Source organism: Stegodyphus dumicola, chromosome 8 (genome assembly GCF_044657685.1).
Source record: "Stegodyphus dumicola isolate Sdum_Otavi_A_Nest chromosome 8, ASM4465768v1".
Classification (NCBI taxonomy): domain Eukaryota; kingdom Metazoa; phylum Arthropoda; class Arachnida; order Araneae; family Eresidae; genus Stegodyphus; species Stegodyphus dumicola.
The window spans coordinates 110886399-110911156 of NC_140775.1; the positions used below are offsets into that span (position 1 = coordinate 110886399).

Here is a 24758-nt window from a genome sequence, read left to right on the forward strand (position 1 = left end):
GAATATTGTTCTGTCAGTTTTTACCTAAATGTCATCCAGTCTATATGACTTAGTTTCATTTTGTTGGTGTTTTTGCTCTGTAAGTCTACATTATTGATTCCATATTGGACATGGTTATGGTCACTGAGGTTTGCTTCCTCCTGGACCTTAAAATTTGAAATCTCGATTGTATTTTCTTTCCGAAATAAAATGAGATCGACCCACAAGGTGTCCCTGAAACGAGAGAAGGTAGGAGGGCTATCTGGGTTGTTAATGATGGCTAAACTTGTGGCTGCTAGTAGTTCACAGATCTTGAGACCTCTTAGGTCTGGTTGGGTGGGATTTCAAATTGGATGTTTTCTGTTGAAGTCTCCGCTGATTATAACTGAGATAGAATCATTTGTTATGATTAAGTTCTCTAGCGAGGCCAATGTAGGCACAATTATCTGCGATGGAGGGCAGTAAACAGAAACAATCAGGAAAGGATGTTTCTTTTAATTCACACTGCTGTGATGTTATCTGTGCTAAGGACTCTAAGGCAGGGAGTGCTTGGTCCGTAAGTATAATTGCTGTTTTGGCGTTTTGTTTTGCATAGAATTTTTTTAATCTTGTGCGGAATCCTTGTAGATGATTGTGTCTTACATAGGGTTCCTGCATGCATACCATTTTTATATCTTTATTTTGTTCTAAATTTTCTCCTAAGTATGTAGTTGCATATTGAGAGTGCTGTAGGTTTATCTGGAGAACTTGGATTTTACTCATAATTTATTCTTTGTTTGTATTTTGGTCATGCACATTTTCTGTTGTGATGGGTGTTTAACCCGGCATTAAATTTCACTTTGGTTTTGTGACAATTTACATGAATTGGAGATTCCTTTTTGCAATCATTTTTCTGATGGTCCTCAGATCTGCAGCCTGTATACTTCACATTTTCTGTACAGTTTTCGGTGTAGTGGTTATATTCTAGGCATTTGTAACATTGTGTAATTTGAAGGAACTCTCTAACATTATTTCTGGTCCATTGGACGTTTAGTTTCTTATTTCTCATTACTGTTTTGAAAGAAGTGGGGTCAGTAGAGGCTACCCAGTGTTTCCCAAATCTTCCTTTCTTTGAAAAGAGAATCTCAATATTTGTGTTTTCCAGATCTTTATTCTGGGTAACTAGTTTTTCTTGTAGTTCCTCCTTGTCTAGATCTTTATTAACATTATATATAATTATCTTGGGGTTTATTTTCAGTGGTCATTTGGTCTCGACTATGGTTTTATCTGTTTGTTTTCCTGAATGGCTTCTTCTAATAAGTCCTCTTTTTCTTCAACTTGTAGTAAAACCTCTCCTTTCTTAACCGCTGTGACGCCTACTTTGATTTTTGCAAGGTCTATGTATTTCACTATTTTGTCTTGTACTTCGCCAGATGTTAGTTCCTTATTGGGATATACAATGGTAATGTGTTCTTGTTCCTGTTTATTATTGTTTTGAGTTCTTGCTCTAGAAATAGAATGTCCTCTTTTTGCTATGCTGCCATATGTTGGTTTTTCCATTGCTACTATCCCTCATACATAATCCTCAGTGTTATTGGTCTGCCCAAGCTGACCTTCTAATTTGGCTGTTCTACAGTTTTTATCTGTAACAAGGTTAACAACTTTCAGAAAGTGATCTTTGATCTTTTTACTTGCTTTTTTTAGGATATTTTGTATGTGGCTAATAAGCAGTCAAGTTCAGTGACATAATCTAGCACTTCTTGTACACTAACAGTGTCATCTGTTGTCGGAATATCTTTATTTGGCACTTGTGAAATGACCTGCTCTGTTGGTGAAGGATGGCTGACTGCTTTTTTTGCTGTCAGGGGATACATCCCTCTTTGGCATCATATTATTACAATGTTCCATGTTGTTATGTGCTAGTATTTCGCAAGATAACGAGCATATTATATTAATAGAGATATCAAGGATTTAACTAAATATTAGTTTATTTGCAGATCACTTCTGTTATCTAGTTTAATTTGTAATTATTAAATATATTTATTTTTAAGATAACACTATGTTTTGTTGTTAGACTAAGTAAATATTTACTGCATGTGCTTTTAAGTTGAAATTATATCATGCACTTTGTAAACAATGGCTTCTATTATATTTTAAATGAAAATTTATCTATGAAAATTAACAAAAATTATTATAACTTTAGTTACTATAAATATTTTCTAACAAAACTTACATGACTAAAAAGAGAAAAAATTTTCCTACAAGTCTATTATAAAATTATTATTTTTCAGTACACCAATTTTATAGTATATTGAATTTTATAATCATACCATTACGTTGACTATCTTTCCATAATTGTAGCACTGGTGCAAATCAAGCTGTCAAATTTACAATCTCGTCTCTTTGATAATTCCTTCAGAAAACTTCAAACCACTGTATTTCTCTTGCAATAAGCTTTCTTTTTATGTAAAACGTGCGACACACTTTTTTTATGCATCTAAAACTTAACCTTTTAAGAGCTAAAAAATTTGCGTACATCACAGTCCTCAGACCAAGATAAAATCCATATTGGATTGATATATAGTATTGTTCTAACATAAATAATTTGATACAAATTCGTACTTTTCCTGAAAGGTCATATGATTTTTTTCCATATTTTAATCCTGCGCCTTAAATTATGGCAGAAATAAATTGTAAAAATCTTCCAAGTAGTTTGTAAAATATTCAGTCTTAAAATTTTAGCTCCTCAATGTTTAATATCCCTTTTTTTAAAATTAAGTTACAGTTTCTTTCAGAATTCAAAATTTAGGTCCAATCCAAATAATATTTGTACATACTTTGGATTATTTTTAATATTTGTATCTTTAGGTAATAGTTATAATTTTTTTTTTAAATGGAAAATATCAAAAATGCTTCTAATCTTATATGGACAGGCATTATAGCAAGGAATTTTTTTTTATTAATAAAAAAATTGAAAACTGACAATTTAAAAGATTCATATAATGTGTCTTAATGTATGTATCATATACAGGGCTGGCACTAGGAATTTTCTCACCTGACACAATCTCTGTGGATCCTAAATCCTGCTGCTTAGTGCCTTTCTAAATTCTGCTTCCAGTGCCTGCTGCAAATTCTAAAATGTTTTGTCATTTTTAGATTTTCTTGCTCGGTGTGTCACTAAATTCTAAAAATTCTGCCACACCAGCTCTGTAACCGGCCTTTTACCATATACTATATTTCATATTTCTTCTTAATGTTCATATTACTAAAGAAATAAATTTTTCTATACATTCTAAATGCATTTAGTATTTTTTAGAATAATAGATCCAAAAATTCTAAGATTAAAAAGAAACATGTTGAAAAAGAAACTGAATGTATAAAGAAAAAGAAAATTTATTCTTGTAAGATATGTACAGTTATTACTATGTAAATTACCCACTTTATAATTTCAGCCTTCTCTATAATTTCCCATTTCCATTTTCTCACCAGAATGCAAATCACTTAGACAGTTTTTGAGCTGAGGTTTTTGGAGTGTAAGACAGAGTGTGTTTCTGACCTCCGCTTGCTCGCTGCATTAGTTCCTGCCAGCTCTGATATTTTATAATCATTTGTCTTTGCATTATTGCTGCCAATATTTGAATTTGTTATGATGATAGAATTACTGAGTCAGCTTAAATTTAAATTAAATTGCTTAGTCTTCGACCACTAGTTTACATTTTTAGTTTGAATTTGACTTTTCTTGTTTAATTGCATCACCATGAGCTGTAATTGATTTTTTTAGTCTCTTTCACACATAGTGATAATTTGCTTCACATCTGTTTGGGGGGTGCATTATTTTACTTTAACCAGATCAAGCAAACTCTCATAGGTACATTGGGGAGAAATTGATAAGTTAGGAAATAAAGCATGCAGAAACTAGTGAGAACATTGATTTGCGTATTGAGACAAATTTTTAATGGTTAGTAAAGATGCTTAAAGAGAAGAAAATTGATATAAAATTAGCCAAAATATGTGGCAAGTCTTAAATTAAAAAGATGCATACGTATTTTGTCATGTTTTGTTGCTTTTAATATGTAATTATCCTAATATCATTTAAGAATCAATGTTATAAATTACATGTATTTTAAACTGTGAAATTTTATTAGATTGTGATATTAATAAGGCTCTTTTAACAAGTATTGTTAAAAAATAAATAAAACTTAATAGTGGCCATGCAAATCCATAATGACCAAGGTTATTTAACTACCTAATTTAATTATCTATAACTAACTGCTTACCCTTAAAAATTATCTCTGCATATTAAAGCGAGTTATTGCCTTTCGTTAACCTTTACGGTCACAAGATATAGCACAGAAATGTAAAAATAAAGCCACTTTGCTTTAGTGGGTTATTGGAACCTTTCAAAAGTAACTTTCAAAACTTGCCAACCATGCCTACATCAGGTCTTTTAGGTTTGTTCTGATCAGCAGGTTTCTCTGTCTAGCAGCACTTGTGACAACAGACAGTCTTTTGTTATGAATCATGCTGATTGTTATTTTACTTCTCATTTTAAACTATGCTGCTTGACATAAAATCTACCTGCTATTTACTAAACCTCCAAACTGGGAAAGACAAAAATTAGGCATAAAAATATTACTGTTGCCCCTAGCAGCCATAAATTAAAGCTAACTGTTAGTAAAACATAAATATGTCACTTATCTTCTTTCAAATATGTCCAACTATTATAAGTGTAAAATATTAAATGCTGCTTGATAAATTTCATAAAACCACTTGATAAAAGTTTATTTTATTCTCAAACTTACTAATAATTATGTTATGTTTAATAATAATGCATCCCACTTATCTATTTTACTTTTAGGATGGTATTACAAAAGTGAAGTTCAGGCATAGATAATATTTTTAACTGAATTTATTCAGTTCCCATTTGCTCATAGGTCCTTATTTTTTTTTTCCATTAATGCTCCTTAAAAGTACTTAATTTCTGTGTGCAGAAATGTGTACGAACCCTGGTTCTAGTAAGTGTCATCTTATTCGCATATTCAAATTGAAGAAATGGTCTTCCCACATTCCTTATTAAAGGCTTTCACAAGCAAAGCTTTGCATTACAGTGTTCTGTAAGTAGTGCTTTAACTGTGTATCCCCATGAATAATGTGACAATACACCTCCTCTCTGTGTTGTCATTGTTCATTTACAATGTTGTTCTTTGCAAATTTTGTTATATGTGTATCATTCTAACCCCATTTATGGATTTTCAATACACTGATTAATATGCGCAGGAAAAACGTAGGTATTGCCATTCGAAATTTTCAAAATGTTTTCACTGTAAGCATACCATGAAAGCTCTGTTGTTTTAAATCATCCCATTCTCAAGTACATGCTTTCAAATAACATCTGAAATTTCATTTTCATTGGCTGCTAGGGACTCATATATGAGAGATTGTTTTTTATGATCACTCTGTAATAATACCTAAAATTATATTTTGTAATAAGCTAGGTATTTTTAAAAATAAAAATAACTTTTTTTTAAAAATTATTTTGTTGACACCTAGCCAGTGTTTATTTGATCAGTACAAAAGCTATAATTTTTTACCTATTTTAATACTAAATTTAAAGCAATTTTATGCTGTATATTGGGGCAGAAAGTTGCATTGACCAGTGTATCTTGAAGCAGAATGTTGTATCATTTCATTCATTGTTACTAACTGATCATTGCACATACTGAATTTATGTTAAATAAAAAGTTACCTTGTATGTGTAATCTGTCTTTATAAAGCATATGGCCATAATTTCATAACTTTGCCTTGCTCATCTTTTCATATTATGTTTAAACCCACTACTTGTCAATTATTAGTATGGATTGTAACTTTTGGCATTTTATGCATTTTAATGTAAATTTTAATTTACATTGAATCATATTTATAGAAGTATTTTTTCAGCATCAGCAATACATTACCAACAGGACAGCTTTCTAGCATACCTTGGCGAAGAACAGGTGTTAAATATACAAATAATGAAGCTTATTTTGATATTATTGAAGAAGTTGATGCAATAATTGATAAAAGTGGTTCTGTAATTTCTGCTGAAATACAAGGCTGTGTAAGTTTGCTCTTATTTGTAGTGGTATATCTGAAGCAATTTTAAATTTTCATTTTTGTATGAATATAATTTGATGTGTATAGTGCACTCAATCTGAAATAATTTGTATGTAACTCAAATTTGTATGTAATTTTAAGTTCATATTTTGATTAAATCCTTGTTATATTACTAGATTTCAATATTTTAGAGGAAAAGATATTGCATAAGTTTTTACATTTTCATTGCAATAACTTAAAAATATTTTCCCAATTGTTTTCATCCCACAAACATTAATTATGTTATGCTTATTAAATATGAGTTTTCTTAAAATTTTTAATAAAAATAAATATATGCACACATTTGAATTTTTATTTAATATTTCGGTATTCAAAAACATTAGATTATCTTTTAATTTAAGACCAGATATAATTATGAAGACATTTTTCAAATAACAATGATGAAGACATGTTTCAAATATAATAAATGTAGGTCAAATGCTAGGCCTCGTACCATAAACAATTAGTTTAAGTTGTAGATACAGAATGCTTAAAGGAAATTTTAAAAAGGTTATTTCTATGATCATACAAATAATACGAAGTAAAATTTGATAATCATTTTTTTAAACAATATTGTTTTTTTTTTTTTTTTTTTTTTTTTTTTTTTATTTTTATCTGAGAAAGACTTTTTGCATATGTGCACCACAGTGTAGTATATGTAATATAAACATATTTTTATGTATTCTAGAAAATAATAATTGTTGCCTGATACCTTTGTCAGATTTGGAGATTACTCATCAGTATTGATCTTCTGTCACCAAATAACTTAGCAGCGCTGCCAATTTTTTTTTTTTTTTAGCCATGTATATAAAAGGTGTCCCAAAATTAAAGCAAGATTTGATTTTGGCGCCATTTTTGCATTAAGTTGTTGGCAAAAGTGAAAAAGAACAGTTTGTAAGCCGAGAGTTTAGGGTTAGTGAAAATGGAGCGTTATATGATACAACAACGTGTCTTCGTTATTGAACAATATTTTTTAAATAATGGAAATTTGGCGGCCGCAGTTAAAAAATTTTATACAAAATATGTTAAAAATAGGGTTTTAACCTTGTCAACTGTGAAAAGGTTAATTGAAAAAATTTTGGAGACTGGATCAGTTGGAGACGCTAAACACACCAATCGTCTAAAAACAAGCCGTTCAAATGTCAATATTGAAGCAGTGCATGAGAGTGTTGGTGAAAACTCAGGAACATGAGTTCAGTGTTGTGGACAAGAATTGCAAACTTCAAGAAGCTCTCTACAGCGTATACTCGCAAAAGATCTGTGTCTTCATGCTTACAAAATTCAATTAACACAACAATTGAAGCCTAATGACCATGAAAAAGTGGATGCTGGTTTTTTGAGCAAAATAATCCTAAGTGATAAAGCAAATTGTCACCTCGATGGCTTTGTTAATCACCAAAATTGCCATGTTTGGGGAACCCACGTGTGATTAGCGAAAAACAAATGCACCCACAACGTGTCACTCTTTGGTGCGGATTTGGGGCAGGAGGCATCATCGGACCATACTGTTTTTAGAATGAGGCTAGTTAAGCAGCAGCTGTTAATGGTGTTCGATATCGCGACATGATAACACAGTTCTTTCTGCTGAAATTGGATGATATTGATGTGGCCAATATCTGGTTTCAACAAGATGGTGCCACATGCCATACAGCCAATGAAACAATTCAATTACTGCATGAGACATTTCCTTATCATGTAATCTCTCGTTTTGGTGATCAGAATTGGCCCCTAAATCATGTGATTTAACACCATTAGATTTCTTCTTATGGGTTTATTTGAAGTCAAAGGTCTATGTCAACAAAGGAAAAGAAAATATTTTTTTGCACAAGTAAATAAATTAATTAATGGATTAGTTATTTTGAGCAAAAAGAGTACAAAAATCTGACTTTAAATTATCACGAAACATTTCATCTTAACACATGTTCCTCAATTTCCTGTACACATCGCGGAGGGGGAAATTCTCACTGCAAGACTCTGTGACCAAATTCTTTGGCGAATTTTTAAGAGCAAACTGGTTTACATTACGTCTAATGTCAAAATTGTCAAAATTGATTCAAAATATCAGTCAAAATTTTATGACAATAATTTTTTGTTTAAAAGTTAATATGTTTGTATTTTCAAAATTATATCTTTCACATTTTGCTGCTCTAATGCCTGTTCTTCCATCCTGCTCACCCAACTTTTCTTTTGAAGGGGGGGAATATGTAAGATATAACAAAATATGATAGCTGTTTCAAAAAAATAATTTATGACCTCAAAATTAACATTCTAAATTTGGTAATCTGCCCCTAAATTCATCTCTTCACAGGTTCTAGACTTTTCTATCTTATGTAACATTTTAATGCAGATGCCTCTTGTCCAATCAAATTAATTGTAAACCAGAACTGTGAACTGAAACTTTTCCGACTCCCACCTTTCTTCCTCTAAAGTTCTATGATACTCTGCCTTTTCCGTGTTACCTGTCCTGCTGGTAAGACGCTTTTCATCCATGCTGCTGCCGCTTACTTGCTTAAGATGACGTCGTACTTCAAAATGGTAGTTATTCTATTCAAATATTATTAAGAAATATCTTGTCTGAAAAAGGATTATTTGATATGCATGGAAAAAAATAAAGATTGTGATTTTTCAAGATATGTTGTGCTAAATTGCGTCATCATGCTTTTCACTCTGCCATCTTCAAACCACTACGGTCTTCTCGGTCATCTCCGCAGTATCGTAAGCTGTTGGGAGGTCCACTGCTTTCATCTACGCTTTTAAAATCATTACATATATATATATATTTTCCCTCATTGTGAAAGACAACATTTCACCACTACCGAAGCCAAACTAATCATAGCCTTCTCTTGCAAACTATAAGCCAATAGGTCTGCTTTCAAGAGTCTTTCAAAATTGCTAAAACAACTGTTCATAATAGACTTCATCGAAAGAAATAATGTCTTGATTCCTCGCCTATTTAGATTCTGGAGAAAACTGTCTACAATTAATAAACTTTATAGGATAGTAGAGATAATTTTGAAAGTACAAGAAATTCGCCTCCAGTTTATTTCTAAATATAGGCAAAGCGTTTGACAGAGCCTGGCTGGACAGTTTAATCTTATGATTTACTTAACCTGGGTTTCCCAGGAGATATTACTAACACCATTAAATCCTCCCTAACAGATGGAACGTTTGTTGGTCATGTCTTAAACACTACTGCCTGCAACCTGTCCTGTTGTGTCACATGCTCATTACTAGAGACTACATTATTCAATATTTATGTGAATAACATTCCGTAGACACCCAATATTACTTTTGCACTTTATGCTGCTGCCACTAGGATCCTGTCAGTAATGCTTTTCTTTGTCCAGCATTACAAGCGCTTAAGGCATAGTTTGTTTAAATACAATATTAAAATCAATATGGACTAATCATCAGCTATTCTGTTCACTGGAAAGGAAAAAAAAAAAAAAAAAATGGACTGTAAACCTTTATTTGTTTGACCTTTTCCCTGGGCTAGAGGAGTTAACCTATCTTGGGCTAATCCTCAATCATCAGCTTTCATGGACATTCTGTTATCAGAAGTTTTGGGTATGTAAAGCAAGATTTTATTCCTTAGTTCCACTAAACATCATTATCTTTATAGACAACAAGTTCCTCATTTACAAAACCATCTTGTGTTCATGCTGTGCTATGCCTGCTCTGTTTGAGCTTACTCCTGCTCTACCAATAGAAAAGCCTTGCATCAGCATAAAATTGTATTTTAAGGTAGATTTCAAATAATCTCTACCACATTAGAAACAATAAAATATACGATGAACTTAATATTATACAATTATGCACTTATTACCACCTCTTAGCTCAGAATTTTCATGTGAGCCCATTCAAAATAAACAATAATACCATACTTGTTTATGAATACACCTATCCACATAAAGTGCCCTTTGTCCATTCTTAGCAAGCAGTTTTAATCATGATGTTTCAAAATGTGTTTACCTGTTTTTTCCCATCATTCATTTGCTTTTATATATTATTTTTTATTATATTTGTATTTTTTTTTTTTATAATTCCTCTTACATATTATTATTCTGCTCCTACAGTTACTTATTGTTAAGGAATATTCTTTTGATATTGCCAAGAGATGGCGTTAGAAGTCCATCTATTGGCTGACTTAACCCTTTCCTTTCTGAACACGACTTGAAATTTTATTCTTCTTGAAGGTAGAATTCAATGCACTATGCAATATACCGTATTTGACGTCATATAAGACGCACTTTTTTCCCTAAATTTGATCTCACAAAAGTTACCTGCATCTTATACGTGAAGGACACAGGTTAACTTTTAATACTGAATGCTATTTTTAGCCCAGATAAAGGTCTAGACATACATAACTTTTTCTACATCTGCCATAATTAGTTTGCACATGCGTGAAATATCTGTCGCCAAAAAGCGCCAAAGCTGATGTTGAAGTTCGAACAGGTTCGACGGTCATATTATGTCTATGGAGCCTTTCCTTCTTTACATAGACTTTCTTTGACTCAGCCGACACATGTGTCGGTATCGGTGCTTAAAACTATTTGTTTTAAAAGAATACCCTGGAAAATATGACTACAGGAAACAAGAGATTAAGCTATACAATTCAGTATAAACTAGGAGTGTTAAACTATGCCAAAGTGCATGTTTCTGCTTTATTTTGTATTATGTTTGATTGCTTGCCGTTCATTCATTTATTCATTATTGAAATTTACATATCATCTTCAAAATAGCTTGCCGTTTGTTAATTTTCCTTAATAAAAGTATGTTTGGTAATTGCATTCAACGATTGTTTCGGACTATTGAAACTTTTTTCCTTGTGTGTGGCCTTCTAAATAAGAGTGCGTCTTATATGCCGTCAAATACGGTAATTCGATTTCAATTCTTTGATGGAACTATTCAGTTCTTGCTTTTTGAGCCTTAATATTCAATTTAGGCATTTCAACCTGCATTGTGTATATGTAAATATTAAGTTTAATTAAAATTTATGTAAAACCCTCCAGGCCATGCATCTCATTTTGGAATATGAGTGAGTCGAATTTGATCTAGAACCTCTGTTTCACTTATATTTCTGTTACTGTATGCTACAGTTACTTTATGCTTTTATAGAGTACATGCTGCGGATTTTGCCTCACTTGCTAGGAACTGTTTTATGTGAACTTTACTGAATTTTATGCATACTTGAACATCTATGCAATTTTTCTGAAATCTCATTTACCATGGGAGAACTGTGATTGTCAAGATTCTTCACCAGCTATTTTAGGACCACTGTCCTTATTCCTCATCTACTAAATGTTACGAAGAGTTTATTAACTTTTAGTCAACTCTGTGAGTGAAATTATTTCTTTATTTCCAAATCATTTGTAACGTGAAAAATTTGTAGCTGTTTTACCAATTTCAATGAAGTTAGACCAAGTGTCTTAAGTACTCCATTGCTCCAATCTGCCATCTGCTGTATTTCACTGTAAAAGCCTGTTTTCGTAAAACATATCCAAGCTAACTTGCTCTCGTTAGCTGAATCATAAATAGTATTTTTAACATTTTCAAATGTCAATTAATTCAGAAATGCTTTCATTATTACTAAGCTGATTCAGAAAGTAAGTACTTTTCACATACTTGCTGTGCCTCTGACAACACAAAGGTTGTGCATGAATAGTTGTATCATTCAACTCGAGAATGAATTAGTGTAGTCATTTTGTTTGTTCATATTAAGGTTTAAAGTCATTGTTTGTTGATAATGATGTTTAAAACAATTGATTGCCTCAGAGCTGTAAAATAAGAGCTGTTATCAACTTTTTGAATTTCAAGGAATGTTCGAACTTGTGATATTACGGAGAAAATGCGATGAGTGAAGGTATGGCACAAAGGTGGGTTAGGATGTTTAAGGAAGGAAGGAAAAACATCAACAACGAGGAGCATAGCGTATGGCTGTTTGTATGTCATTGATCATCAAAGAATTAATGTGCTGCATCGACAAAAAATTTCGTTCCAATAAGCAACTGAATTTTGGATTTGTCAGTGCAATTTCAAAATATTTCTTGATCTTTATTACATGAACCTGTGATTGAACATTTACATTACAAAAAACTGTGTTCACGATAGGTACTGGGTACTTAAAATACTAATAGATGTTCAAAAGTGGAAACACATAGGAGCAGCCATGGAGTTTTTGCAGCATTATGCGACAGAAGAAAATGATTTTTTGAAAAGGATTGTCATTGGCAATGAAACATAAATTTGTTAAGAGATGCCTAAAATGAAATGACAGTCACTGGAATGGTGGCATACTGGTTCCTTGAAACCCAAGAAAGCAAAGCCTCCTCTTTCTTCCGAAAAAATCATGTGCACCATGTTTTTAGACTGTCAGGGAGTATTTTAATAGACTGGATGGAATAAGGCTCAACAACCAATGTTACTGCTTACTGTGAGACATTGTAGAAGTTACTATTTGCAGTACAGAATAAATGGCACAGATTACTGATTTCTGGTATTGTGTTTATACATGGCAATGCAGAACTGCATACCGCATGTGTTATAATGACACAACTTGATTCATTTTGCTGGGAACAATTATGTCACCTTCCTCATAGACCAAACCTAGCTCCATCTGACTTCCATTTGTTTTCTCATTTCAAGAAGTTTGCCAGCCAGATCTTTGCAAATGATGATGAGATCAAGATAAACGTCGAAAACTAATTCAGGCTGTAGGCAACCAAATTCTATGAAGCAAGTATTTATATTGCAATTATTGCTAAGATATGACATATGCCAAAACAAATTGCTAATCTTTTTAATGCCTGAATAGTACTTCCTTTCTGGATGAACTTTGCATTATTATTATTATTACTATTACAGTACAGTGTCCAAAATCCGGACCTCAAAACCACCAACAACGTTTTTTTCTCCTAGGCTTTATGCATGCACATTTGATTCCCCACTCTGCGCATAATAAAACATCTGGAGAGTCCCGATTCTTAATTTCACTTCGACAGTAAATAAAATACCTTGATATTGAAGGAACAATTACTTTAGCATAAATTTGTAGGATCAGTAATTTGGCATCTCAAACCAAAACATTCCACACAGGTACATCGTTGATCTGACGCAAACCTGACAAATCATTATTTATTATACTTTCCTTTTATCTCCGCATGTTTATCAAAACATGAGAACTTGAGTAATGACTCATGTAGCGATGCCTAAAAATTTTTTTATGTTAATAATTGAATGATAAAAAAGTATAGTAACTTTTTATGTTGACATTATGCTTGGCGATGATTACAGATTTAAGTTAAATGTGCTAAAAATGTTGATGAGGAAAAATTTACCAAAAATTTCTTTCCATATGCTAAAAATAGATTTTGTTGATTATACTCGTAGACCCAAAGATTACATTTACAGCTATTTGAATTAAGAATAATTGATTTGTTATTCACATAAACCCAGAACCAGCGCCAGGGCTTATATGCCAAGTCACAGAATTTAGGACCCACCGAGACTGCATCAGGCGGTAAGATATCTAGAGCATTGGCCTTTAGTAAGGCTTAAGTATATGTGGAAATTTATTTATTCAAAACTCTGATAAGCCTTAAGCATGTGCAAGAAATATACATAATTATAATAAATAACTAAACTAATACAATTCAGGCTTAATTGTCTCAGAGCAGGATAGAAGCAAGATAAAATTTAATGGAACAACTTGTCGTTAGTTGCCAAGCTCATGATGCATAGCCAAATATGTATAGTGAAGGATAGCTAAATTTGATGATGATAGCCACTAATTTTAAAGGTTTTCGAATATCGTAAAAAAGGTGAAATTTTTCAATTAACGGATTTTGTATATAAATGTAGAGAAGTGGTAATAAATGAAGATGATATAAAAGAAGTTTTTCATTTTGATGACAATGCTTCTTAATCATCAATCAATGAATGAATGTCAAAATCTGTAAAATGGTTCTAGATCCAGAAAATAACGCTACCGATAGTGAAGAAAGTGATAGAGCAGTTACTGAAAACGAGAAAATTTCTATTGACAAGTTAGTCGGAATTCTCAAAACAGCAGTTACAGGACTTCAACAATGTAATTCAGCAAGAGATTTTGTCTGTCTACAGAATTAAAGAGAAAGTATTAGCACAAAAAACGAAGCATCTTAAACAACTTACATTGAAAGAAATGTTTAATAAGGTAAACAAATAAATATTAAGTTTTTTTTTTTTTTTTTTTTTTTTTTTTTTTTTGTAAATTTTGATACCCTTTAGATCATAAATACTTCATTATTTCATAAATCATGATTTCATATTTTTAATTTTATAATTTTGACATGCCATCTTAGTAGATTTAAAGTGATGATCCCAAATCCAGAATCGCCAAGTCTCGACGAGTCCGGATTTCGCACTTTGTACTGTATTATTTTACAAATAAATTAAAATTAGCTTAGATTTTTTTTAAATAAACAAATGAATATCTGTGAATATAAGATATATTCTTAACACATAAAAAGACCTGTTTTATATTACTGTTTCCTAGATTGACTGTTGCATAAAATTGAGTGGAATGCCAGACCTTAGTTTATCATTTGTTAATCCTAGAGTGTTTGATGATGTGAGTTTTCATCCCTGTGTCAGATTTCGTCGCTGGGAAGTGAGTATGAAACATGTTTTAGTATTTTTCTTAATTCTGTATCTTTTTCTGAGTTTATAAATATGAAATGTGTTCAGGTCAATGACTGCAATGATGTTGTGAATCATGGATCTTCAGCTCTAAACCTTCCATTTGTTCCTGGTCAGTTAGTACATGTACATGTATGTGTTACAATATATTTTTATTGAGTTCTGTATGAAACTGTTAAAAAACTTTATCAAGAACTTTAAAATCAATTTATTAAAAACAAGTTAACATAATGAAGTGGGAGAATTTTTAGTGTATATGAAGAATGATGCCACCATTTCCATTTGAACTGAATATCCTTCTAATTAATATACTCTCAATCTTGGCAGCTTCCCTTACCAATGGAGGATAGTCACTATGAAAAAATGTATGCTGTGATTCAAGAAAATTGTCTCTTCACTCTCTGTGAAATAGTTAAATTAATTAGTTTCAGTGAATCTTCATGTTATACAATTTCAATCATAGAACTGCAGATGTTGCATGTTGATGCAACAGTTTTTATTAAAAAGAATAAAAGCAAACTTTGGGTCATCAATCAGAGTTAACTGGAGTATGCGGATGAAAATAGTATGAAGCATGTCATAACAATTGATAAAAAAAAATGCATACAGGGTTATTACCTTGAAATGAAGTATTGTCAAGGTCGGGATTTGTCACTATTATACACAAAGTAACGATTCAGTATAAGTGTTTGTTGGTCAACTTTTGTATCAAAAGGATGCAACTCATCAGTAGCTTTTTGGTAGAAAACCTAATTTGGATATCCTGAAGCATTGCAACTGCCTCCCTACTTTTAAAATTGAAATCTACTTTGATAGGTCACTAATTTCATGTGCTAGAAGATTAGATGCCAGTTTGCTATGTAAAATCTGTGTGTCATTTTACACATCATGAGCTTGTTTCATATTGTCAGACAGTCATTGGAAAACATATCCTAAATTCTGAAGATTTTGCCATCTATTAACTTTGTTGTTCAATGCTTTTCTAAATTCTATGCACTTTGCCACCCAATGTGGCCACACTAGCTCTGACACCAGTCCTAGTCTTAAATGAATAACAAATCAGTTTTTCTCAATTCAGTCAACACTAAATGCAATCTTTTGGCCTGTGAGTATCATCATACTGATCACTTGTAAAATCTACTTTTTTTGCATAGAAATTTCTGTTAAATTTCTCCTTGTAAACACACTCAACACTTTGCGGCAGAGTTAGCTGAAATCTATAATCATCGCCAAGCATAATATTAACATCATGCTCCTTGGTATTCAGTTACTAATGTTAAAAATAAAAATAAAATTGTTTAGACATTGCTTCATCAGTCAGTTCTCAAAAGCTTCAGTGTGTTGACAGCCATGCAGGACGAAAGTAAAAAAGTACAAATAATGATTAGTTAAATTGGCATCACTACTGAAGAGAATTAAGAATTGGGATGCTCTTCATGTTTTATTATGAAAAAATTTCAAATGTGCAAGTGTAAACCATAAAAAGTTTTTTTTTTTTTTAATTTTTATTAAGCTTGCTGGTGATCCAGATTTTAGATCATTCTGGATACTGGACATCAGGATTTCAGACTTTGTACTGTATTATTGCATTACTAAGCAGATTTAAAAATAGAGCAGTATGCAATTGAATTCTGATCAATTTTTCTAAATCAATATTAAATATTTTATTCTATTGTAAAATGAAATGAAATATAAAATTAATTTGTTTCAGTCAGAAAGGATTTTGTCATTCGTTCCACCAGATGGCAATTTTCGTTTGATGTCTTACCACATTGGATCACAGAAGTAAGTATTTTTAAATGCATTTTTATTTGCTTTTATCTATTTACAAAGCAATGCATTGCTATTCTTCACAATTATTGAAATGGAACTTAGTTTACTTTAAAAATTGCATTTTATCTGGAAAATTGAATTTTGTTTGTTTATTGATATGTATAAATTACTCTTAAATGAGAATAATTTTATTTCCTGTAAATTGCTTTAGCATGGTAGCCATACCTCTCTATGTAAGACATCATGTTTCATTTAAAGAAGTTGGTGGAGGAAGAATGGATATCACTGTTGGACCTAAGCAAACAATGGGGAAAACGGTGAGTTACACATTTATTTAAAATTTCCATTATTTTTTGGAGGAGAACTGTCAAGGAATGAATTTTTTTTTAATTTAAAAAGATCCATATTTTGCAAGTATAAATGTATTTTGTTTTCATGAATTTTTGTCATGTTAAAGCAAGCAATTTACCTTAAAAGATAGCAAAAGCATTTCTTTTTAGACAAATACTTATCTTTTAGTAATTAAGTGATCAGCAAAAGTTTATATATCCCAGTATTATATGCCATTTTTCTTTGGTTAGTAAATCTGTTTTCCCCTTTTCATATAAATGTCTCTAAAATGACACCTGTAGTTTAACATTAGCTGTTTTGCAAATTTCTGTTCTCTATCTTCATCTGGTATTCTTATTTTTATTAGTGAACTCAATTGTTCCAATTCCATTGAATATTAAATTAATATGAATATTTTACTGCACTTTTAAAATAAGAAACTGTTATTATTTTATTTTAGTATAAGTAATTCATTATTAGCTTGAAATATTTTTTTGCATCTTAAAAAATACATAAACTTGTATTTCCTTCAGCTCATAACCTGCCCTTCCCGTATCACAGTGTTGTAAAAAAGCAACGTTGATTTTTTTTTTTTTTTTTTTAAGAATATCAGAGTTGCTAATTAAAATTGGTAAAGTTTGTCTTGGGTTAAGATTCCATATTTTTATCTAAAGGAGCAATTACCATGTTTCTTTACTAATGCACATTTAATGAGGGGGGATGTGTGTTTTATAACTGATGCATAATGTTTACTTTACTTAGACATGGTTTTCAGATTCTTTCTGAAATATTGAGTATTTTTTTTTTATGTTAAGTTCTGTTTTTATAAAGTGCAAAAATTGTGGAATAATATTGTTAGGCTAATACTTAGATTTATTATGTGATTGCTTTAATAATGAAGTTAAGCAATATGGTATTGAAATTTTCATTCATGATGGCTCTCTCTAATAAATAGAGAAATGTGAGACTCTTTAAAAATTAAACAGACCAAAGGGAAGACTATTAGAGTGATCTACTAGAAATTGTGTAAATATGCTTAATAAAAAATTCTGAATTTCATGTATATATATATATATTTTTTTTATTTGGAAACATTCAAACTCCCTGTGTACCTCAGATGTATAACATGAGGCTTACAAAAGTAAGTTAACTAAAACATTAAAAGTTGCATGCATAAATAAAACGAACAAAAGCAGAGAACAGCAGTGTGGATCTCACGAAAGCAGATAAGTTCACTGGCAAAGTCACTCCGAGCATTTTCAAATCGTTCTGCAAGCATAATCTAGGCCCATTAAATATAGGGCATGAGAAAATCAAATGTTTCACATCCTGAGATACTCTTTTTGAACATTTGCATAAATTGTTTCATCTTAGATTGAAACAAAACAGGTAACTTGCAAATTTATTGTAACCAGATAAAAAATGAGAAACTTTAAAATTAATAGAGAGGAAAGACTCAGAATGCAGTCTATAGTAAATAGAAGGAAAGAACTTTTTGGTGAACTCAGCATTACAAGATGATATATATTCCTTATTCTACTTAGCTAAAAGCTTCTTATAATGAAAGGACTTGTAATAGCTCTTTAGAGTGCTAATGTTGATATCAATGGGTAAATTTAAGGCATCTTTCTAAGCATCTTAACTAAGAAATCAGCTGTTTCATTTCCATAGAAACACGATGAGCATGCACATAAGCAAAGCGGATATCAATTCCTCTATTTCTAAGGGAACTGACACTTAATAGGGTTTCAATAACTAATTTGTCACAGCTGGTAATACTGTTCAAAAAGTGAAGCGAAGAAAGAGAGTCAGAACAAATAAGGTACCTTGAAGATGCCTGTCCCATTATCCTTGATCCGTTTAACAGCAAGATAAATAGACAGAAGTTCTGCTTGAAAAACTGTCCATTCATTCCACATACGGTGTCTAAAATAACAAACCTCGGAATGGCCTTCAAAAAGAACAAAGGCAAGGCCAACCTTTTTGTTCATCTTGCTATCATCTGCAAAGAAAACCATATGAAAACTCGTTTCACTAGTCTGTTTATAATCGCAGAAATTTATGGGCTCTAAAGTTCCCTGAGGAAGATCAGGGAAGGGGATAATTGCATTTATGCAGTCTTCCAAAGTATCAGTTGCCAGTGACTTGAAAATATTATTGTCATATTCAATTTCAAAATCAATAGGTGGAACTCCTGCAAGAACAAAAGTAGCCTCATAGCTTAAGGTTCCGTAACCACTAACAATACAAAGAATACTCCATTGAATATTTCTCAAATTCCTTTTGTTAACCTTCTTTGCAAGAATATGTCCCTAAGCACAACAGCGGTATGAAATGAAAGGTATAATACACTGCTTATACATCAGTTTCTTAACCGTTTGAGTCCGGCAAAGCGCTATCGCACTTCACTTGTCGTATGGCAAAACTACGGCTCAGCAATATAGCGCTTCTCTTGTTTTGTATCGAGAATGCGAAGATGCTGCTGTTGGTTACTTTACGCAATTATTGAGAGCAGTTGTAGTGATATCAGTAGCAGTTGTTTCATAGAAATTGGAAATTGTTTTCATTTTTTTACCAAGTGTTATACTGATGATTACGAAATAACCCATGTTAAGTTCTGATTCATTTGAAAGTGATAATGAAGAGTATAGTAATGACCTTGAAAGTGATAGTAGAAATGACATCATCATTCGTTCTAAGAGATTACGAGTTATTAGTGATGGCAGTGATGATGATGAAGTAACTGCAAGTACCTCCGATGACGATATTATTGAAGAGTTTTTACCCGTGGATACAATTTTTTTGAACGAATCAAATACTTTTTCTGAAGTACCTGGACCAAAGCATGCCCCTCCTCCTAATGCGAAACCAATTCAATATTTCAATAATTTTTTTTTTTTAAAGTATACTAACCAACAGCAGTGTCTTCGCATTCTCGATACAAAACAAGAGAAGCGCTATCGCGTTGCGCCATATTTTTGGCATACGAAAAGTGAAGCGCGCGCCGGACTCAAACGGTTAATATTGTAGCTTACTCCAAAAGTATTTTGGCGATTCGGTAATTTTTCTTCAAGAATGGCACCAAGGTACTTAACATTTTCTACAAATTGTAACGGAGAATCGAATATCAAAGAAGCAATATTTTGTTCATCAAACTTTCTGGGAACAATCATAACTTTTTGTGAGATTGAAAGTGAGTTTATGAAAAATAACCCAATTGAAGACAAAAACTAGCATTTCTTGTACTCGCAAAAGAATGCTATTCAAAGTCTTTAAAAGTAAGTCATCTGTAAATGCAATTTTTAAACAACTGTCGAGATGATTTAAAAAATTATTTATTATTATGTTCCAAAGAGTAGGTCCAGACACAGAGCCTTGAGGATAGCCTTTTTCTAGAGAATAAACCTTAGCTTTGGTCCCAAGCTGAAGCTCAGCGCTCCTCCCGTTCAAGAAGCTTTTAAGCAGGTCATAGATATTATGTAGTATACCAGCATCTTTTAGAATTTTTAAGATAGATGGCCACCAAGCATTATCAAAAGCCCCTTTGAAATCCAGGAAAATAAGAACTTTTTTTAATTTCATTTTCTTTCCATACTGCAAGATATTGCAAAGACGAAAGTTGGCATCTTCAGCAGACTTCCGAGCTGTAAACTTGAACTGAGAATCATTATATAAACATTTCTGTCTTAAATACCAATTTATTCTTTTAATGTAGAGAGTTTCAAGACATAGCAATACTCAGATTACCCAACGTAGGCAAGAGACTAATGCATCTAATATTATCAAGATAAGGAGCTCTTGTATTTAAAGTTTTAGAAATCAAAACAACCCGAGCCCTCTTCTATTGTGCTGGAAAAATTCCTAATTGTAAACAAAGGTTGAAAAGTCTGTGCAAAAAAGGGCTGTCAACCGCATGAACGTGATGTACAATTTCATTGGAAAGAGAGTCTAGCCCAGGTGATTTAATAACACTGTTAACATCTGAAGTAGAGAACTGACAGTCTGTAAATGAAATATAAAATCCTTCAGATGCAGTACGCATAATTTTATGAGAATTTTTATCATCATCACATTATTTCTTGGGAAATTCTTTGTCATTATAGCAACAGTTATATCACTTGAGCTCGAAGTAACACTGCTACCTGGGAGTTTAATTCCCGAAATCTCGATCCTTTTCGCAAAATTGATCTTGATCTCATAAATATATATAGATTTCCAAACATTGTGAACATTAATAGTTGAGAGAAAATTTTTCCACAAGTCAAGCTTGGCATTACCTAATTTATGTTTTGTTTAATTTTATGTTTCCGAGGATCGATTTCAGCTTTAAGAAGCTTTATAACTGTATCAGATGTAATTTATCGCACTCACAATAACACAGCAGTCTGAATCAATCTGATTTATCCAAACAGATGGTGCCACAGCATTAGCATACGTTTTCATTTGCGTGACCGAATTCAGTAAGCTTTCTTAAACAAGCTTTACGAAAATTTACAGATTTAACATGCTCAACATACTTTGTAGTCAAACTTTTAATCTCACCCAGAGCTTTCTGTACATCATCATGAATCTGCAGATTCATATTGCATTTTGATGGCCAATTCCACTTGTTGAAGCTCATTGTATAGAGCTGCAGAGAACTTGTCACCACCACAATCTGCTGTGTTTAATTGAGGATATTTCTGTTACCTTCTTTAACCCCTAAATTTTCATTTTGCTTTTTAGGTAGAAAATGTCATAGTGGAAATACCAATGCCAAAATCAGTTTTGAATATGACTTTAAATCCCAGTCAAGGCAAATACACTTTTGATCCTGTTAGTAAAGTGATGATTTGGGATATAGGACGAATAGAACCTGGTAGAATGCCTAATATAAGAGGCTCCGTAAGTATATTATGAACTAAAAAAACCTTCATCCCTTTGTCAGTTATCTTTATTATGTCTTCAAAAACTATTTTGTATGATTTTATTTTTCAGGCAGTGGTAGTTTAAAAATGTTCTGCCCTCTTCTACAGTATTCCTTTTAATGCTAGACATGATTTTATTGGTGTATTGCCAATATTGGATAATTATGTTATGTTACAAAAATGTGCATATATTATTCTTTTTCCTTAGCCTTAGCAAGTGTTATCATTACTCAAAACATAAGGTTTATAATTTATGTTCTCTATTCCTTCGCATTTAACTAAAAAGGCTATTTGCTATTTGGCAAAGTAATTTTGCTTTTCTTTTTTAATTTGATTAGTTAGAAATGTTTAATGAACTGAGAGATTTAAAAGCAGTAAATGCCCTTCTGAGTAATTCATATTTTTATTTTATTAATATACAGGGTGTTTTTTTTAAACCAACAGTACTCAGAGACCTCTATATCAGTCGCAAAGCCACGAAATTTTGTACGGGGACTATTGATGACATGGGAAAAAGGAATCAGCGAAAAAAAAGCATTTAGTTCCAAAAGTTGCCGATAGGAAGAAATATAGCGCTTTTGATCTGAATTTTAACTGCACAATACAATTTCTGACCACTTTAAAAATTTACAGTAAACAGATAAATGACTAGCAAAAAATTAATTTCTCCACAAATGTGCTTTATTCTAAAAAATAATTTCTGTAAATGGTTACAAATTTTAAAAAAGTGAGAGAGAGAGAGCATTCTATTTGACTTCCTTTTTATTCTTTGTTCTTTTGTTTTCATTCATTAGAATCGTTTTCCTGGAGAAGACATCGGCTATTTTCAATATGATCTCCATTTTCTTGGACTAAGCAAAGCAACTAATACTTGAAATGATTTTCAATGCCCCCTTCTTTTTTATAACTCAAAGTACTGGCATTGGTGTCAACCACATATTCGGGACTTAACATTTTGCAATTTTTCATCTTGTTTTATGCAAAATTTTAGTTGTCTTAAAGTATAAAGTGCCACATTTTTTCCCTGTCTGGAACATTTTTTTTTCCCCCTATTTCCCATGTCAGTAGTCCCTGTAAGAAAATTTCATGGCTTTGCGGCTGTTAATTCAAGCTACAGAGGTCTCTGAGTATCACTAGTTTTAAAAAACCCTGTATTTAGGAATATAATTAAATATTTAATATATAATGTATCCCTATGTATTCAAATAATTTATAATGTATCCAATGCATTTTATGAACATTTGTAACTTTATTATAATTAATAAACGATGTGTCTGGCAGTATATGTTATGTAGCTAGATATGAAATCATTTGGGATTTTTAATAATGCTTTTTATATAATTTCATATTTGATTTTTAAATTTAGTTTTCCTAAAGTTGTTTTGTACTAAATTCTCCTTCCTACTATTAAAATCAGGAACATACATATAATTAATGTTTCTGATATACACGTCATTTTTTTAATTAATCTTTTTAGCATGTTACTTATAATAATGCTGCTGATGAAGAGAACAGCATATATCATACATTACATAACAAAAATCAAATGTCAATTCTCTATCAAATGTTTCTGTGCTTAATTTTAAAACTAATGTGATTAATGCTACTGGAACCCCTTCTGTTGATAAAAAGTCCTAACTAGCCATATACACTCTTTCATTCTTCTGCTTCTGGCTGTTATCACTTTTTTTTATGCTTGATAATATGTTTTTAACGGCTTTTTTTCAGCTCTACAAAAAATATTCAAAATGATAAGTGACTATATCTGCATATTAAAAGAATCACTTATGTACACTGTGCAAAAAATGGGGGACAGTTCTGTATCTCCCGTTCTACTGGGCTGATTGACGAAATCCAACTTGCATTTTTCATGCCTCAGCGTAACTTGGGCTATGTATTAGATTTATATATAGTATTGTTCTAATATATAAATATGCAAAGAAACTTAATAAGAGGCAAAAATAAAAAACAAAATTTTGATACCCGTCCTGCGCTATAGCTGCAGGACTGAAATAAAATAAACTTAAAGCATCTAAAGTTTAAAGTAAATTGGAGTCTAAGCAAGGCAATTCCTCAACAGTATTAATAATTGCATCCTTGTAAGAAGAGGTTTAACACAATGTCTAAATAATTCAAAATTTAAAAAGGATCATAGTAGTACAAACTCAGAAACTAAAAATGCAAAAGGGGAAAAATATATGCAAAATAAAAAAAATTAAAAAAAAAAAAAATTAAAAATGAATTTTCCTTTACTGAAATTCCAATTCAGACCTCATCAGCGGAAAATAAATTAAAGCTTCATAAAAGTTGATTAATATACTTCGAAAACATGTTTCGTTCTCCTGGTTCATTTGAGATCAAAAACCAAAAAAAGAAACAAATTTTCATTACATTAAAATACATATAAAATAAATAATAATAATAATAATAAGGAATCTCGAATATATCAGGATTTTCTCTACATGCCTTCAAAACACTTGGAATAAAAATATAACATTGTTTCAAATTAAGTACATGGTATTTTGACACAAAATTGGAGTTTTTCTGAAATGACATGCCAATTGTTTTACAAATTTTGATTCTCTGACTCCAATTATACCAAACCGCCAAGTTTTGTAAAAATCATATGAGTAGCTTTTAAAAAATTAGCTCTCAAAATTTTAGCTCCTCAGTGTTAATTGAATTTGATATATATTTATTAATATCTCTTTTTTTTTTTTATTAAACTTACCCGATTCCTTCTTCCAGAATTCGACATTTAGGCTTAATCCAAATATAATTTGAACATTTTTATGATTTATTTTTAAAATTTGTATTTTTAAATTTTTTTATAAATTTTTTGAAAAATATTTTGTATTATAATCTATAAAATTTTTAACATCATCTTAAAGTAGATTTATTTCTAGACACACCAGCAAAAAATTAGAGTTTTTTATTCATAATTTTCTAAGATATACAAGAATTTACATATTGGAGCAT

General features: G+C 31.4%; 1 protein-coding gene across 2 annotated transcripts in view; it reads left to right on the forward strand.

Annotated features, from left to right (window-relative positions):
* The window catches only part of cm (AP-3 complex subunit carmine), a 93846-nt gene that overhangs the window by 41667 nt on the left and 27421 nt on the right, over window positions 1–24758 (forward strand). For both annotated transcript variants that reach the window (XM_085822274.1, XM_085822275.1), the window contains 5 exons: window positions 5896–6055; window positions 14627–14740; window positions 16481–16554; window positions 16754–16859; window positions 21598–21756. In XM_085822274.1, the coding sequence (XP_085678400.1) occupies window positions 5896–6055; window positions 14627–14740; window positions 16481–16554; window positions 16754–16859; window positions 21598–21756 (613 nt within the window). The remainder of the gene's footprint in view (window positions 1–5895; window positions 6056–14626; window positions 14741–16480; window positions 16555–16753; window positions 16860–21597; window positions 21757–24758) is intronic.